This window comes from Aspergillus udagawae (assembly GCF_001078395.1).
Source record: "Aspergillus udagawae IFM 46973 DNA, scaffold_1, whole genome shotgun sequence".
Classification (NCBI taxonomy): Eukaryota; Fungi; Ascomycota; class Eurotiomycetes; order Eurotiales; family Aspergillaceae; genus Aspergillus; species Aspergillus udagawae.
The window spans coordinates 2,449,052-2,466,140 of record NW_025091264.1 but is presented as its reverse complement, the minus strand read 5'-3'; the positions used below and the strand labels follow the sequence as shown (position 1 = coordinate 2,466,140).

Here is a 17,089-nt window from a genome sequence, read left to right as displayed (position 1 = left end):
TTTGCCGCCGGAAATATAGGGTTTTTTTTTTCTTTTTGCTTTTTCCCTTTTTTCTTAATTTGATTTTACCCTGCACCAGTCTCCCTTTGCCGCGTCGTCACCGTACCATCCCTTCCGTTTGATGGCTCTTATACATACCTACAGGATCCCGCCTTGATCTTCTCAACTCAACCACTCTGCTTCCATGCTTTATATTTTCTTTTCTTGCATGACCAAGTTAATGACCTGAATGCTTTACTTACTCTACTTCTGCGATTACCCTTAGACTGCTCTGACTCCAGTGTCGATCCATCAAGCGGTATTTGACCTGCAACGAGCTATCACGGACTTCCCACCTGATAGACACCGTATACCCGACTCGGCACACAACATTGTGGGTTTATGAGAAGCACTGTTTCGACGTTCGATGCTGGAACTTCGCGTCGCCCCTCCCACATCCCTATATTCTTTACGATTTGAATGAGACCCATGATTGCCTGCTTCTGATCTGGTTGAGCGAGTTTTGTTGACCAATCTGCGATCCGTTCTGCGTCTCGCTTCCCCGAGCTGTCTTGTTCGTGTCGATCCTCCATAAAAACTACTCACCTTTTGTCGAAGAAAAGTTTGTGGATGTAGATTTCTGTCAGTACACACTGCATAGCGATTTTCTCTGTCCAGCAACAGTCTTGAAACATTTCACGCTTACGACGTTCGACGACCTTCCACGATTGATCATTGCATTGCCTGCACCACTTCCTGAGCACGCGTTTTTGAATCTCACGAGACCTTGTCGTGAGAATCGGCTTTTTTATTTGTTTCTTACGAAAACGACGGACTTCTCGACGCGGAGATCGAATCTGATATCCGTAACCTCTGCAACAAAACACAACAACGGAAATATACACGCAAGAAGAAGAATCTCATATACGGTACGCCGGACGCTCATAGTTCGACGTTCCCAGTGCTCCTTCGCCACTACACTTTCAAACCGTTACCCGTCAAACCGAAAAGCTGGAGCTACCGTCGATCTCCCAGGTCCACACAAGAGGTCCTGTTGATATCCCTTGGTACAACCACCACGCCGCGGAACGACCTCTGTTGTCTGGTGACAAACTTCCGGCACTCAGTCTTCCCACGGCCTCGCAGCCGATCGTCTCGGGGCAGTCCTACCGGGCTAGCTACGAAGAGTCGGTTCCAGGTTCGACCAGCTCAAGCGCTCGGACAAGCCTATCGTCCGGGACCGCACCAACCATCAGCGAGGCCAGAACTCCGCCGTCTGTTGACCTTGTGGCTGGTGGACACGGCCGTCTCTCCCTGGAATCTTCCGCCTCGCAGGACTATACCGTTGCGCAGAATCCGGCGAGCGACAGCTATTACCCGAATCCAACCCCTCTGGGCAGCATGAACCAAACGCAACCCTACATGGACGTGCACTCGTCGCACCTTTCATCCGCGCAGCCGTACGCTTCTCAAGCGCCGACGGCAGGAGCAATGGCCCACTATCCGCAATATCACCAGCAACCGCCTGTCCTGCAGCCTGCCTCGACCTACGGTCCTGCCAGCTCTTACTCGCAATATGCCTATCCTAGCGGTGTTGCCTCGAGCCAGCCCGCGCCACCCCCGCCATCAACGTCGATGAGCAGCCAGGTCCCTGCTCAGTTACTGCCTTTGCCTGGTAAGCTTTCTGGGCATTTTTGTATATATGCGTTGATGTACTAACTTCCTCTAGCAGTCAACAGCCACACAGTAACAGCTCCTGGGTATGGCAACACCACAGGAACACCGATGCAAGGGTTCGTTTATGATACCACTGGACAGTTGGCGCCCCCAGGGGCCAAGCCGCGAGTCACTGCCACCTTGTGGGAAGACGAAGGGAGCCTCTGTTATCAGGTAGAAGCTAAGGGAGTCTGTGTTGCGCGCAGAGAAGGTAAGCATCTCTGAATCGAGACAGACGGACGGATAATGTTATTAACAATGAATAGACAACCACATGATCAACGGTACGAAGCTACTCAACGTGGCTGGCATGACTAGAGGTCGTCGGGACGGCATCCTCAAGAGCGAGAAGGTCCGCCACGTTGTGAAGATTGGGCCTATGCACCTGAAGGGAGTGTGGTATGTCTTATTTATGAAACATTGGTCAAGGGCAATGCTAATCGAATGCAGGATCCCCTTCGAGCGCGCTCTGGAGTTTGCCAACAAGGAAAAGATCACTGATCTACTCTACCCCTTGTTCGTGCACAATATCGGTGGCTTGCTGTACCATCCAACAAACCAGACTCGGACGAATATGGTCGTGCAGGAATCACAACAACGGCGACTGGAGGGCCCGCCATCCGCGCGGACCCCCCAAGGCTCTCAGCCGCCAGGTCTGCACCACCATCACTCCATGCAGACCTCCATTCCTTCCCAAATGCCTCAGCCACCTACGATGTCCTCGCAGCCTGGTGCTCGTCCTCCGCTCGACCGAGCACATACGTTTCCCACGCCACCCGCCAGCGCCTCGAGTCTCATGGGCCTTTCAAACCAGAGTACCTCGTATGACTGGAATAGCCAAGGCATGACCTCTGGCGTACCAAACACTCAGCCATTGTCAATTGATACCACTTTGAGCAACACACGGTCGATGCCCACGACCCCAGCGACGACGCCTCCCGGCAACAATCTGCAAGGCATGCAATCGTACCAGAGTCAATCCGGGTATGACACTTCGAAACCGTACTACTCGACTGCTCCGTCTTCGCACCCGCACTACGCTCCGCAGCATTCCCTGTCACAGTATGGCCAGACGATGCCGCCTCATTCTTACATCAAGAATGAGATGGCACCACCTGCGGGACGGGGCCCGGGAGGACAGTCGGAGACTGAAACTTCGGATGTCAAGCCCGCGGACCGGTACTCGCAGAGCAATGGACACGTTGCTCCTGGGGCGGGCGAGTCTGGCCCTGAGCACGAGTCGGACTACGTGCAGCATGACAATTCGGGCTACGGCGCCCCTCGGAGTTCCTACACTTATACCACCAACACCTCGGTTGGTAGTCTCGCGGGCGAGCACTCGCAGCTGACAACTGACATCACCGGCTCTCCGCAGCAGAACGGGTCTGGACGTATGACCCCGCGGACAAGTGGCGGGCCTCCTCCCCAATGGGCGTCGGGCTACGCGTCTCCTCGACCGACCGCTGCCAGTAGTTTGTATAATATTGTCAGCGACACTCGCGGGTCGTCGAACGGAGCTGGCTCAGATAACTACACTGTGGCTTCCAATTCGGCGCCGACATACTCCATGAGTGGATCGTTGGGATCTGGCAAGCGGGGACGGGAAGACGACGACTTGGATCGCATGGGCCGGCCAGATAACCAGGGAGAGTACGAAAGCAAGCGCCGACGGACCAATGAAACGACAGTTGGCGGACCGGTTGGCGGAGTGCTGATGGGACTACAGCCGATGAAAGCCGGAGGTGCCATACCTCGTCGTCGATGATATGTCATAGACAGCCGAACTTTGTAGTTTGGCTTCCGACTTTGCATTCGTTTATCTGGTTGTTCAGGGTAAAGAAGGTTAGAAAAGGGGACGGGTCCCTCATCCCATCGGCGCGTGGGAGGAAAGCCTGTGCGGTCTTCAGTAGACCTTGTGCTTGTTTCTTTTCTTGTTTTTCCTCTCTGCGAGTTTTTATTGGGGTCCTTGTTAGGATTCCTTTGTTTGGGTCATTAATGGTTGCAGCGTCGGCCACCGACAGCTTCTGCATTGATTTCATACTCCGGATGATCAGCGTTATGGTGCCTTTGGGTCATATTGTGGAATGTGCGGTTGTTTTCTGAAAGGATATACTGCGTATTGACGACCATGATGACACGAATTTCCTTGGACGAGCCTTCTTTTCTCTTATATGGTCCACTCTCCATTCATCGCATGTAGGGATATGGACAAAATTGATTGGGTTATGATACAGCAGTTCATGTAGACCATACCTTATGCTATAGCCATCCCTTGTTGTAGGCATAGACGCTAACCCAATGCAGAAAAACATCAACATCTGAACCAAGGTTCACTGCTCCTCTGACTTTTCTTACCTGCACCTCCCTATTCCCACAGCATTTACACCTCCCTACGTATACAGCTAAGGGGAAAAATGCCTCCCCCAACCCCAGCAAACCACGACATCTTCGACCCGTGGAACTCCTCCGCAACAGGCCACCAGCGGGCCGAAAACCCCTACTCCAACACCACCAGCTGGCGCGAGACCCGGCGTGCAAAGCTTGCCATCCAGTTCGCAGGCGATACTACCAAGACCAACGGCGGAAGTGGAAATGGAGGTGAAGGGAGAGGGGACTGGAAATGGCTCTCCGCCGCGGAGGCCTCCCGCAACCAGCTCGGATGCAGGGATATCCGGACGATGATGGGGACGACTAGGAAGCGTGCTTCTGCTTCTGCTTCTGCCGCCGACGAACACGTAACCGGAGGGAAATGCAAGAAGGGGAAGACGGAGACGGAGACGGATATACTTGACACACAGACCGAACCCGAACCTGAAACCGAAGCCGAAGCTGAATCCAAACCACAGGATGATGAAGACGAAAGTGGGGAGAAGAAGAGGAAGATCCTCACCGGAACAACGATCTACATCAACGGCTCGACAATGCCTCATATCTCAGACCATCGACTCAAGTCGCTTCTTGTCTCGCACGGCGCGCAGGTCGCCATCTCCCTGGCGAGGAGGAGCGTCACGCATGTTATCGTTGGGAAGCCGAATGCGGGGCCTGCTGGTCGGGCTGGGGCCGGGGGAGGGCTCGCGGCGGGCAAGTTGCAGAGAGAGATTAGCAGGGGCGGGTGGAGGGGTGTGAAGGTTGTTGGGGTTGAGTGGTATTCTCTCTCCCCTTCTTTTTTCTGTTGTATAACCGGTTGGGGGGGCAGGTGCTAATGAGCGATGTGTAGGGCGTTGGAGAGTATCAAGGCGGGAAAGAGGCTTTCGGAGGGGCGCTTTGCGATGGTTTTGGCGCCGGGTGGGCAGAGGAGTGTGATGGAAATGTTTCCACGGGTATGATTTTTCCTTATGCATTGCTTGGTGTTGGTGTTGGGCATATACCCCGGCGTTCTGGTTGATTTTGACGACGAAACGAGTCTACGCGTTGATTCCAAAGGATAATACAATTTACATGAACGGCAATGGTTATTCGGCTGTGGTGCATGTGCATTTATCGGGGATGCTATCTTCTTTTTGTTCGGTGGGAAGTTCTTGGTTTGGAAGTTCTAGAGTATGGACTGCAGTGTGTATATCTATCAATCTGTGAAAAGAGGCAAGGGACAAGGAAGAGGCAGGGTCATGTCTATTCATCAGTCATGGTCATTATCATATCATACATATCATCCAATATACAATCATCACTAGATAAATGCCCCCCGGTTCATCGAGGAAGGGCTGTCGCCGTGCCCCGGTACAGGACGCCGCCAACCTCGGCCGTCCGTCCCGCCGGGACTCGTAGGCGACCGGAGCTCAACTCGTATATGCGAGTCCTCCCCGGCGATGAAAGGCGCCTCGTCTGGCAACGGTGGCAGCGGATTCGCTCGGGGTGGAGACGAGGATTGCGAGCTGCCGCCTGGGTCCGCGGTCGCAGTCACGGATCGGGAGGATGGTAATTGCCAGCCGCTTTGCATCTCGGTCGGGGAGGTCTGCGCAGCGTAACCATAGTCATAATTGCCGTGGCCATAGACCATCGACGACCCATACGGCTCAGGGGAATTCGAGATGGACTCGCTCGACGACGAGTCGATCCGTTCCAGCTTCTCGTGCATGTCCCAGTCCTCCCCGCCGGGAGCTCGCGAATCCCCTTTCACTAGCCCCAGGCGTTCCTCCTCGGTAGCTCCTTTCATGGCTTGCCTCTCGGCACCGGGAACCAGGTGGCTGCGACGCAGAATGCTGCGAGGCGAATGAGGCGGCGGTTTGGGTGGCTCACTCTCACTCTTCGACCTGATCCTGTTGAAGACTGTGTTGAAAGAAAATTGCCGTTTGGCCGAGTGTAGCGAGGCTTCCCGGTCCGGCGTCTCGTCCGCCCAAGCGATAGACCGCGATGTGTCAGTCTGTCCGGAGACTTCGCGCATCCCCGCTCCGTGATAACTCGTGTCCGAGGTTTTGGTCCCATGGACGGGAGAGACAGTCAGATGGACCGGATCCGCGTGACCGTCTTGGGGATTATAGACTTGGTGCCATTGCCCGGGATGCATGATATTCGAGGCTCGCGATCGCAGATCATCCAGAAACGAACGGTCGCTCTGGCGGGTACTCGGTCTGCGGTCGGGATCGTTGTCGTCTGGAGATTCTGACATGCCCAACGGAGGATGAGAATAAGAGATAGACGTGCGAGGACGCGCCATGGTCGGGCCCTGTCCCAGAACGGTCTTGCGTCGCCGCAGACCGTCCCATTCGATGATCTCGTTCTCCGCCGGGGGCTTGAGGTAATCTGCCTGCTTGTCTCGGATATACCGCCGCGCTTCCTCCTCTTCCATGCGACGGCGTGCGGTTGATATGCGTCGGATGATCGCCGCAGCACCACGGATCGAGTCTGCCTTGGGCTCGGTCTCTGGTTCTTCCTGCGCGGCCACCTCTCGAATCTGATCCAAATCTCCTTTGAAGACGGCCGCGTCGGGTACATCTTTGGCCGACTTGGATAGCTGCAACAGAACGACACCCGCGCAGATCTGCAAGAATCCAAGGATGACGGTCGCGATCTGCATGCCGGTGCCTTTGAAGCCTTGGAACAAAATGGCGGAGGAGACGATGGTCGAACTCGTAAAGAAGACGTAGTAGGTGGGGGTGACTAGGGCGGCATTGAAGAGGTTCAACGCTTTCTGCGGTGGTCAGCGGTTAGCACAGTTTCTTGGACCCCAGACAGAAGAACATACATTGAGATAGATAATTTCCGTCAGTAAGGTTCCAATGACAAACACAAGTAACACGTATAGAAACCACTCCTTGAACTGTGATTTCCCGTTGATCTGAGCCAGAATGGCCGCCCCAAGACCCTGGGTGGCCACCACGCTCAACCCACCGATCAAACTGCAGATACTGATGTAGACGAACATGGACTTCTTGCCGTACCGCGGCCCCAGCCAGAGCGCGACGACAGCGCAGCCCACGATGACGACACCCGCATACGACAGGAACCCCGGCGCAATGACATAATGTTTCATATCCTGGATATCGCTGACGGACGACTGTTCGGGGGCGTTGAGAGCAATCACAACCGATCCGATAATGCACGAGAAACAGCCGACCTTGCCGACGAAGCTGAGCCGCTCTTTCAAGAAAATCGCTGAGAGAATGGTGGTGATCACGACCGAGAGCGCCCCCAGCGGCGTGACCAGGATCGCATCGACAAACGCATACGCAACGAAATTGCATATCTCCCCGACAATCATGAGAATCATACCCGACCACCACCAGAAGTTCTTGAGGTATCCGTACCCCTCGCCCGCTTCTTCATTGTACTTGACGTTCGCCTTGAGGAGACCCGTCTTCTTCAGCACGAACGAGGTCCCGATGAAGACACCCGAGGAGACGGCCAGCGCAATGCCGACGGCTTTGTATGCGGGGGGACGCTCGCTGGTGGAACTCGAGCTGCCGGACCGGACGGCGAGGGTCGTGGCATGGGCCACGAGAGAGTGGGAAATTTCCATGGAATCGTTCAGGGCATAGCACTGCCAGCAGTGCTCTTATCAACCCAAGAAAAAACGGTTTGAGTGTATATCTATATGTCGGACAAGACCGTCGTCGTAGTCGTAGTCGTAGTCGTAGTCGTACGAGTCTGGCGTTAGGCCATGAATCAATGCAATATGCTGAACCTCAACCACTGGAAACTGATCTGGCACGAGACCAGCGAAACCTGGCAGTTATCAGGCGCTTCCAGGGTCGATGAAGAGGCCCCGGCGGCGGCAAATTAATTAATCAGACTAGCAAAAGTGGAGGATCCAGTGGTGGCTGAGGGCCGCGTGGTTTCAGGAATGTTGGGATGGGCCGATAAGGATTAAGATAAGGCCACGAGGAAGAGATGCAAGGGAGAAGATTGACAATATCAAAAGCAAAAGAATTCAAGATACAAGGAAGAACAGACCGTAATGGAACATGATGAAAAGGGGTTCGAATTCAATTTGCAGAGTCTTGATGGAAATGAGATAATGAGTGGGCGAGACGAACAAAAGAAAAAGTGGCTGGGCCAGTGAGTACGTCTCGACCAACGGCGCTCTCCCTCTGTCTCGGAAAATTTGGTACAGCTGATGAGAATCGTCCAGTTCCTAATCTAAGAATCGGTTATCATCCATGGTTGTTTCTGATATTTATGGACCATGGATCTACGGAGTAGTGTGATAAAAATAGTTACTGGGAAATGCATAAACTACGGGTACGGTCTATACATCCACCATCCGCTTCATGTACCAGAGCCATCATTACAAAGGACAAAGATGCAATAAGATTCAATCCATTAACTACTTGTCTTCTCTTGGGGTATCCACCGGTAGTAATTACATCATAAAGCATAGGCCAAAGCGACGATCCCCAAATATAACCAAACGGTGTAAACGCCTCAAAGCCAAAGTCTTCCTATACATGACGTAATCAATCATCGCACATGATAACTGGGTTTCCGCTGCTTGTTTACCACTGGAGGAGGCTCATCAACGGGATAAGGCGGCCGGACCTTCCCAGTAGACCCATTCCGACCATGGTGCACCACCAGGGGCATCGGCATCAGCGTCTCGTTCGCATTATCGGGATAGGGAATTGGGGTCTTTGGCGGCACTGGAGGTGGTAAGCTACTCTCCTGCACCTGGTCCATGCTCAGCCGAGGCGACGCCATTTGTTGCTGCGAGCCGGGCCGACTAGAGTCGCTGTGAGTATAGCTGAAGCTACCGCTGGACACCCGTCCTGACGAAGGATAGACGCCATCCTGCGGGGTCGGATGAGGCGGTAGCGTGTCCTCAGCCGGAGGGGACGGAATCCGCAAGCTGCTTGACGGAGGCTGATGTGTCATAATCGGTGCAAAGTCGCCAGGTAGCTCAGCGGGCAATTCAACCGCCATGGGGTTGGAGGGCGGCGGCACAGAAAATACTGGCCCTTGCGAAGTGTAGCTCTGAGGCGAGAATGCCACATCTTCGGTTGGCTCCGTGGACGGATCATATCCAGCGGCCGCATGCGCAGCCAGGCGCCGGTGCATGCGCTCGATTTTTGCGAACTTGACCCCGGCGTCCAGGATGCTTTTCTTCACCTCTGGCTTGGACAGGTATCGTCGGGTATTGGTGCTGATGTCGGCCAGCCGGTTCCACTCGTTCATGCCAAACTCACCCACGCCCACCTCGACATTCAGCCGGTAGTAGTTGTCCTTGTTCACTCCCCGTTTGGCCAGGTGAGTGCGAAGCATCTCCTGATGAATATCCTCGCAACCCTCGATCTTGGCGATCAGTCGTCGTCGCGCCTCGGCAAATGTGCCGAGACCATCCCCAAAGAAATCTTCCCACCACTCATGCTGCCGATTGTTCGTGCCCGGCGGACGCTTGCCGGTGCCTATGCTGATAAACACCCCAACTTCCCGCCCGGGCCACTCGTTGACAGCCGCTTCATCCAGGATCTGCGGCGCCGGATTATACGTACCTGCACCCTCATCGATAAAGAGATGCTGGCCGATTTGAATTGGTTTAAAAGCCAGCCCTGTCGCCGAAGTGGCGCGGCCGGCTTGCCAGATAGTGCAGTTGAATTCAGGAGGAGGCTCTTTGCGCGAGTCGTACGATCGCAGCAGCACTGCGGATCCGTTGCGGGGGGTGCCTTTGTATAATGCCGTCACGGCACTGATCAGTCAGTACGATTCTCAGACAAACGTCCCTGGCAGAATTAGACTTACGTCTTTGTCCGATTTTCCCGATTATCGTAGAGTAGAGCATCCGGATTCCCCCACCGTAGCCCGTTGATGATGGCGGAATGTCGCTGACTGATCGGCGTCGAGGGATGCGAAGCGCCAGACGTGCTGAAACTGCCTCGACTCACGGAGCGCTGCGGAATCGCCGCGGGACTGTATGGCGCGCTGGCGATGGAGCTGCGCGAGCTGGCATTGGGCAGATCGTTCCCCTCGGCCTCGAATACCGTATGTTCCCGCACACATTCGCGGATCGCCTCCTCCAATTTGGACGCTTTGAACAAGGTCGAGCGGTAGGGGATTCCGGCGATGGTCTTGTCGGTCTCGAAGACGCGACGGGTCATGCGCACGTAGACTTCCTTGCAGGTTTCGAGGTCGAGCCGTAGCCGCCCCAGCATGAGGGCGATAAGTCCGCCGGTGCCGGTGCCAGCGATGAGGTCGAAGTGGTCGCAGGGTTTGGGGATCTGGTCTCGGCGCGGGGCTTTGCCTTCACACTCGACGTAGATGCGGTACATGAGTTCCTGGAGAATGATGAGCATCGAGTATCCTCGAACGCCTCCTCCATCTGCTCCGGTTAGTTTTGAACCACATCTTTTGGATGGTGTGCTCCATACCTAACGACAGAACTCTCAACGGAGGGCCCTTGGTCGTGTCTTTGCGACGTAACGTCATAGTCTCCATGGCGCCGGTTGACGCCGACGCAGAGTCGTATCTCCTGCGAGATAATCACTCCAATGTCGAATTCGTGATCCTTGGATGGTTATCGGACGCAAGAATAAAAATAAAAATAGAATTTGAGGGTGGGGATGACAGGCGCAGGTGGGATATGGCGGGCGCCTGATCGGTCTAGTCGAGGACAAATGGAACGGCAAGGTGCCTGAGAATCGGCGGATAGAAGATTCGATGCAGAGGTAGTTAGTAGGCAGCAATATTCCTTATATTCCAGGTTTATCTCATTAGAAAGATGAATTTAATGGCCTGTAAGTGAAATGGATGAAGAGACGAAATATACCGAGTAATGATGATTCCCAATCTCAGCTGCTGAAGAAACATGGAGAAGCCCAACAGAGCCAGCTGACTGAGACCCAGCCAGTAGGAGAATTCCTTACAGGAAATCTCTTATTTTCGTCTTTATTCTATCTTCTAATTGATTTACTCATCTCTCTAGTGTACCATGTATTATTATTCACATTTGTGCGCGAATGGAAATCGCATATTTTGATCTGGTGTGGCGGTGCACTGCGTCATTGAGGCTGTGCCCATACGTAATAGAAGGTCGTAACTTTGCACCCACACCAAAGGTTAATCAATATTTCATATAGAGGGGTAGCATGTAGCTCTTTAACATATTTAATACTGCAAAATAAATCGGGTAGTCAAATTTTGAACAGTTGTACCTCAACAACTGCCACTTGCAGCAATCGCAAGAGAGGTACCCCACCAGGAGTATGCCCGTAAACAAGGTAGATAGAGAGCGGACACAACCTCAACACCTAACCTTGGATGGCAAACTACAAACTCGCCTTCCCCAACATCACATCCCTCACTAACTTCAACGCCTCCTCCGCAAACGCAACCATGTTCCGCTCCCGATCAGTCCCGCACCCCGTTTCCACTTCGCGAGTGAACGTTCCCTGAGGTGCGGACACCGCTAACGCGACGTATCCTCTACCCATATCCGTACACATTAGCATGTGCATTTGCATTTACGTCTCTAGTGATATTGCAAAGACGAAGAGAAGGAAGCAACTCACGGGGTCCGATTCCGCGTCGCGCCACCCGTAGGCCCCGCCGTCCCACTCTCGGCAATAGTATATGTCGACTGCAGTTTGTTGCGGACGTGCTGCGCGAGCCCAGCGACGATATCAGGCGTGGGTCCTTCGTAGCTGTCGATATGCGACTGGGTCCAGCCGGCGAAGGCGATGCGGGATTCCAGGGTGTAGAGCTAGGTTGTTAGCTAATCCTAGGACAAGAAGAGAGGGTGATTGTACCGTTACTCCACCCTTGTAGATTGAGGATGCTCCTGGGCGGGAAAGCAGGCATGCGGAGATGATTCCTCCGGCTGCCTGTATCAGTATCAGTATCAGTATCAGATAGGAGATATATCAGATGTATTGTCTTTCTTGTACTTGAGACATGGTGAAAGGGGAGGGCTGCATACCGTTTCGGCCACGGAGATGTTCTCCCCCCGGGATTTGAGGAGATCGACCACCTCTTTGATCAGAGGGCGGAGGGAGGCAGGGGGAAATTCGTGTGTCATTTTTGCTGAAAGAGAATGCGATTGTAGGCGAGACGGGATGAAAGACAGGGGCTTTGTTGATGATTGATTGTTCTACAGAAGGTCTCGCATGATGAGGCTGATGAGTGATGATGAGGAGTTGCATTTGTCTTGGCGTCATTGGACGGCATCAATTCGCTGTACATATATAAATTGATACAAAAGTCTAGACATCAATGGTTGGATAGATCATTCTATCTATCTTTCTAGAATCGCATAGACGAGGTCAACATGCAATCGCACCCGCGCTGTCTCATGCCCAACACCCCACAAACCCAAAGCCATGAGTCGCTGTTCTTCCATCGAGAACCAGACCCGGAACTCCAAGCGAGCGGCTTCCATCTCGTTTACAGGGCTCCCACGCCTGTTGCAACCCCAGTGCAATCATGCATCCCCTTCCGGCCCGCCTCGAGCCGGCTAGTCGACACCCTGTACGAAGCGGCGAACTTCTTCGCAAAGATTCTCACCACCTTCGGAGAAGAAACTACGGCCATCCGGTCGTATGCCTCGCCAACTGTGCTAAACGAGCTCTGGAAATGCAAGCTCAATGCGTCGGAGGAAATCGACATCATCCCTGCTCTGAAGCAGGAGAGGTCAAAATGGGCGCTTCCTCAGAAGTACATCTCCGGCTGGCGGAAGAAGAAGAAGAAGAAGAAGCGCAAAGGCAAGGAGCAAGCGCAAAACCCAAACCAGAAGAACGCCTCGCACACACGGCTGGACCGTGCAGTGCGCGTTGGATATCGGGACTATGCCAGGCGGGTGAAGCATGATCTGTGGCAAGTTTACTATGCGCGCTGGCCGTCGCAGGAGGACGGGGAGAGCAGCACTGGCAGTGGATGTGCCGGCTTGGGCGGGGATTTGAATCGATTGGAGCACTTGCATAGAAGATTCGAGGCGCTGTATGACGGACTGGACAAGCTCTGTGGCCAGATGCATAATATCCAGTCATGTCAGACATTTATCGATCAGGCCCAGCTGCTACTAATCTGTATGAGTGATATCGAAGACTGGTGGCAGCCGACGGACAAGAGACGCGCGTTTGCGAAGAAACTCACCGGTCGAAGATAGCAACCATACAGTATCACCTTGCGCAGCACTGCCCTATTGAACTCGTCCTGTAAACCTAGTCTAAGACCATCCTGTGCGAGGAACAATTTCCAGGGGTGGGGCCTTTATGTTCATGAGCCAAGGTAATTGAAGTATGTAGATTCTTATGAAACATCAAGCGACCATGACATGGACGGCTGAACCAAACTCCTCCGACGCTTTGTTCAATTCGTCAGACCCGGCCAATCTAGAGAGGTAAACCTGTCAGCTCTAAACGTGGATCAAGGAGTAGACTGACTGACCGTAAATCGTCCTCTCTTTCATCGTCCTCAGGACGTCCACCTCATCTCCCACTCGAATCATCACCTTATCCGACGCAGGATCCAAGAAGACATATCGCCCAAAGACAGGATTATACTTAACCCCCTTGTCCACCCTACGGTCATTCATCAACTTCTTCAGAGCACTCCCCGTCTCACCTGTGCCCATCTTCCCAGTCGCATAGTCAACATTAATACTCCGACACCGTACACAATTCGCCGTGAGCAGCAACCTTGCCGCAGCTTCGCTCTGTCCAACCCTCAACTCAGCCCAAAAGTCCTCCTCGAAGGCCGTCGCCGGCCCCGAGACAACAATATTCGGCCGAAACTTGGTCATGTCCATGCGCTCCTCCCCCGCAAAGCGCGCAGACAGCTCATCCAGCGACGTCTCAGACGTAAGCAGGTACGGCGCCGTATCCGCGAACGTAATCGACTCGTCCTCTTTGGCCGTCGACAGTCCCCGCAATAATACCCAGGACAGCAACCCCGCGACAACCGTCGCCGCAACACCCGGCCAATGCCTCAGCAGCTCCTCCCTTGCCGACTGCACCGGCCCCGAAGCTGACGCCCCAGACGGAACACGCACACCATTCAGCACGAGCGTCAACACCGCCAACCCAACCAGCGAGCGTGTCGAGACTACTGGCCTGTCAACCGCGTGAGCGGGGCTCTTCCCCGGCGCGAAACTCCCCAGGACCCGCCGCGAATGCGGGCCCAGGTAGGCTAGTACTACGCCGTACCCGAACCGCTCGCTGAACCACTCATTGTACGGATCGCCCATGTCGTACCCGGTCGTCGGGCTCCGGTGCATCTCGATGCTTAATTGTCGTAGGCCTCGTATATCTGGTTGTAAGGGGATCTCTAGCGTTTTCGTGGCCTTGTCTTTGTTATCGAGATGACTGTCCGCTGGTGGATGATACGTCACGATGATCCGGCCAGGTACGTCTTTCTCTTCATCTGGATAGACGATTTCCGTCGTAAAGAGAGCCATTTCGGGGAAATGGGGGACGTGCATGTTCTTGAGGGTGCATGCGCCATTCTGGCCGGGGATGACCTTGAGGAGCATGAAGCGCCGGTCATATTGGAACCCTGTCCGGGTGAGGGTTGCTTCAGACAGGGAGACACCGCGGAGGGATTTGATGGGGTATGTGTAGAGCTGGGGTTGAGATGTGAGTTTGCGTTTCTTTGCAAGGGGTGGAGTACGCTTACCTGGCTGATGTGCATGTCTGCTCTTGTGGTTTTTCATTCGGTTGAAAAAGGTAGGTCAGTATTGGCAATGCCAACGTTGTCTATCTCTGAGAGTTGGAAAACACTCTGAACTGGGTATGTGAAATGAAAATGACCCCGTAGTTGAGATAGATCTAAATAAACAGCCTCACCCGCATTCTCCAACTTAATGCGGAGACGGTATGCCAGCCTATCGGATGCGCGGATAACGGAAATGTTGTTGACAGGGCGCAGTCAGATCGACACATTCCACCTTACTCAATAGATAATCATACCGCCAGTACAGCCAACATTATAGACCAGAAGGAATAAAACTATTCCGGTCACAGATTGAGTTCGTGTTGAATTGTATATACATAAATGCATGCATCATAAGCAGACATCTTGGTCATGTTGAAATAGATAACCCGCCAAAAAAAAGCATCTCAAAATATCATCTCATTAACATAGCAGCAAGGTATACTTTTATTCATCCCAAGGAAGGCTGAAGGTGCCCACCCAGTCTTCCACCTCCTTTCTCAGCAGCACAATCTCGGAGATCTCCTCGCCCTCACCAACGTACTCCAGGAAGGCCTTGACTGTGTTGGGGTTCTTGACTCCCTTGGCCGCAGCACTCTCCTTGGCAGCCTTGTCCAGTTTCTGAGTGATGATCACAGCCCGGTCTACAATGTCGGCAACACGACGGAAGTCCTCAGGCTGGAAGCCACGAGTGGTCATGGCAGGAGTTCCCAGCCGCAGACCGCCGGGCTTCAGGGCGGACTGGTCGCCAGGGACGGTGTTCTTGTTGCTGGCCACACCGCAGAGCTCGAGGACGCGCTCAACACGGGCACCGTCGACTCCGCGATTCTTTAGGTCGACAAGAACCAGGTGGTTGTCCGTGCCGCCCGACACGATGTTGTAGCCGAGACCGCCATTGTTGATTGGGCCACCCAGTCTTTCCGACAGCGCCTTGGCATTGGCCAAAACGGTCTCCTGGTATGCCTTGAATTCAGGCGATTGAGCCTGCTTCAAGGCAACGGACAGAGCAGTGATGGTGTGGTTGTGAGGACCACCCTGGTGACCAGGGAAAACAGACGCGTTGATGAGGTTCTCGAGATCGTACATCTCCTTGTTGCCCTTCTTGTCCGTCCGGCGGACGCCCTTGCGGTAAAAGATCATGGCACCGCGAGGACCGCGCAGGGACTTGTGGGTTGTGGTTGTCACAATGTCGGAGTGAGGGAAAGGCGAGGGCAGCACACCGGCGGCTACTAAGCCCGAGATGTGGGCCATATCGCTCAAGAGGTATGCACCAGCGGCGTCGGCGATGTGGCGCATTCGGGGGTAATCGATAAGCCGGCTGTAGGCCGAAGTGCCGGCGATGATGAGCTTGGGTCGGTAGAGCAGAGCCAGCTTCTCCGCCCCGTCGTAGTCAATGAGGCCGGTGGATTCATCCAGGCGGTAAGGCAGAGTCTCGAAGTATTTGGAAATGAAAGAAATCTTCTTGGTTGGGGTTTGGTAACCGTGCGACAGATGACCACCATGGGGCAGATCCAGGCCCATCAGACGGTCGTGTGTGTTGAGGACGGCGGAGATGGCATAAAGGTTAGCCGGAGATCCGGAGAGAGCTGTTGGAGTTAGTCCGTTGTATCTTAAAAGTAGTTTACTGGAAACTCACGCTGTACGTTGACACCCCATTCCTCGGGGTGGAGTCTAAACGTCTCGAGGGCACGCTGCTGGCACAGTCTCTCGGACTCGTCGATGAACTCGTTTCCTCCATAGTATCTCGCACCGGGGTATCCTTCAGAATATTTGTCTAGGGCCAGTTAGTTTCACACTTGTAGAACCGACAGCAGCGGACTGACTTTGCATCACACTCCCCAGCGCATCGAGAACGGCTTGTGACGTAAAGTTCTCGGAAGGGATGAGGTTGATGAAATGCTTTTGGCGTTTTTTCTCCTGCACTAGTATGAGTAAATACGTTCAATTGACGCCCGGCAAGGTCAATGCACCTTTTGCAGAATGTTGTAGACAGTCGGGTCTTCCTCCTCGAGGGATGCGGAGAGCAACTGCACGAATATGACATCAGCACATTGTCCCAGGAAGAAGCCAGTGAGATAGAGCGCACATGTTGCTGGCCATCGCGGCTGGATGAGGATACGCTCCGCCATTGCAGATTCCTGGATGCAGCAATGGGAGTCTGAAGCTGGAAGCCCGGACGGCGGGCGGTGGTGATAGCAGTGGTAGCTCTGGGGGAGCTTCCAGACCGCGGGATGAGGCGCGAGGCCTGTCGTCCGCAACGACTCAGAGACATTGTTGGGCAGAGGTTCAGCCTAACGTTGCTATGGATTGTAGACAGTGA

The 17,089-nt window shown here is 53.9% G+C and overlaps 8 protein-coding genes across 8 annotated transcripts; 3 read left to right on the top strand and 5 right to left on the bottom strand.

The window, feature by feature from the left end:
- Window positions 1–208: 208 nt before the first annotated feature.
- Aud_000792 (KilA-N domain-containing protein) lies at window positions 209–3,460 on the top strand (the record flags this gene model as incomplete). The annotated part of the gene is made up of 5 exons (XM_043286296.1): window positions 209–216; window positions 942–1,654; window positions 1,709–1,906; window positions 1,962–2,094; window positions 2,146–3,460. 5 exons carry the CDS (start codon window positions 209–211, stop codon window positions 3,458–3,460), a joined length of 2,367 nt encoding a protein of 788 aa, XP_043142231.1.
- Window positions 3,461–4,109: 649 nt separating this feature from the next.
- Window positions 4,110–5,021, top strand: Aud_000791 (uncharacterized protein; the record flags this gene model as incomplete). The annotated part of the gene is made up of 2 exons (XM_043286295.1): window positions 4,110–4,840; window positions 4,913–5,021. 2 exons carry the CDS (start codon window positions 4,110–4,112, stop codon window positions 5,019–5,021), a joined length of 840 nt encoding a protein of 279 aa, XP_043142230.1.
- Window positions 5,022–5,362: 341 nt separating this feature from the next.
- On the bottom strand, window positions 5,363–8,098 carry Aud_000790 (DUF803 domain membrane protein; the record flags this gene model as incomplete). Its single annotated transcript, XM_043286294.1, has 4 exons — window positions 5,363–6,823; window positions 6,878–7,672; window positions 7,736–7,857; window positions 8,086–8,098. The coding sequence occupies 4 exons, from the start codon at window positions 8,096–8,098 to the stop codon at window positions 5,363–5,365; spliced, it is 2,391 nt and encodes a 796-aa protein (XP_043142229.1).
- Window positions 8,099–8,592: 494 nt separating this feature from the next.
- On the bottom strand, window positions 8,593–10,560 carry Aud_000789 (putative Patatin-like serine hydrolase; the record flags this gene model as incomplete). The annotated part of the gene is made up of 3 exons (XM_043286293.1): window positions 8,593–9,814; window positions 9,868–10,444; window positions 10,494–10,560. 3 exons carry the CDS (start codon window positions 10,558–10,560, stop codon window positions 8,593–8,595), a joined length of 1,866 nt encoding a protein of 621 aa, XP_043142228.1.
- An 830-nt stretch (window positions 10,561–11,390) lies between these two features.
- Window positions 11,391–12,139, bottom strand: Aud_000788 (CinA family protein; the record flags this gene model as incomplete). The annotated part of the gene is made up of 4 exons (XM_043286292.1): window positions 11,391–11,547; window positions 11,634–11,824; window positions 11,871–11,945; window positions 12,041–12,139. 4 exons carry the CDS (start codon window positions 12,137–12,139, stop codon window positions 11,391–11,393), a joined length of 522 nt encoding a protein of 173 aa, XP_043142227.1.
- Window positions 12,140–12,388: 249 nt separating this feature from the next.
- Window positions 12,389–13,225, top strand: Aud_000787 (uncharacterized protein; the record flags this gene model as incomplete). Its single annotated transcript, XM_043286291.1, has 1 exon — window positions 12,389–13,225. The coding sequence occupies one exon, from the start codon at window positions 12,389–12,391 to the stop codon at window positions 13,223–13,225; it is 837 nt and encodes a 278-aa protein (XP_043142226.1).
- A 249-nt stretch (window positions 13,226–13,474) lies between these two features.
- On the bottom strand, window positions 13,475–14,770 carry Aud_000786 (MOSC domain protein; the record flags this gene model as incomplete). Its single annotated transcript, XM_043286290.1, has 1 exon — window positions 13,475–14,770. The coding sequence occupies one exon, from the start codon at window positions 14,768–14,770 to the stop codon at window positions 13,475–13,477; it is 1,296 nt and encodes a 431-aa protein (XP_043142225.1).
- A 446-nt stretch (window positions 14,771–15,216) lies between these two features.
- Window positions 15,217–17,041, bottom strand: Aud_000785 (serine hydroxymethyltransferase; the record flags this gene model as incomplete). The annotated part of the gene is made up of 5 exons (XM_043286289.1): window positions 15,217–16,355; window positions 16,406–16,543; window positions 16,593–16,686; window positions 16,740–16,796; window positions 16,856–17,041. 5 exons carry the CDS (start codon window positions 17,039–17,041, stop codon window positions 15,217–15,219), a joined length of 1,614 nt encoding a protein of 537 aa, XP_043142224.1.
- Between the last annotated feature and the right edge of the window lie 48 nt (window positions 17,042–17,089).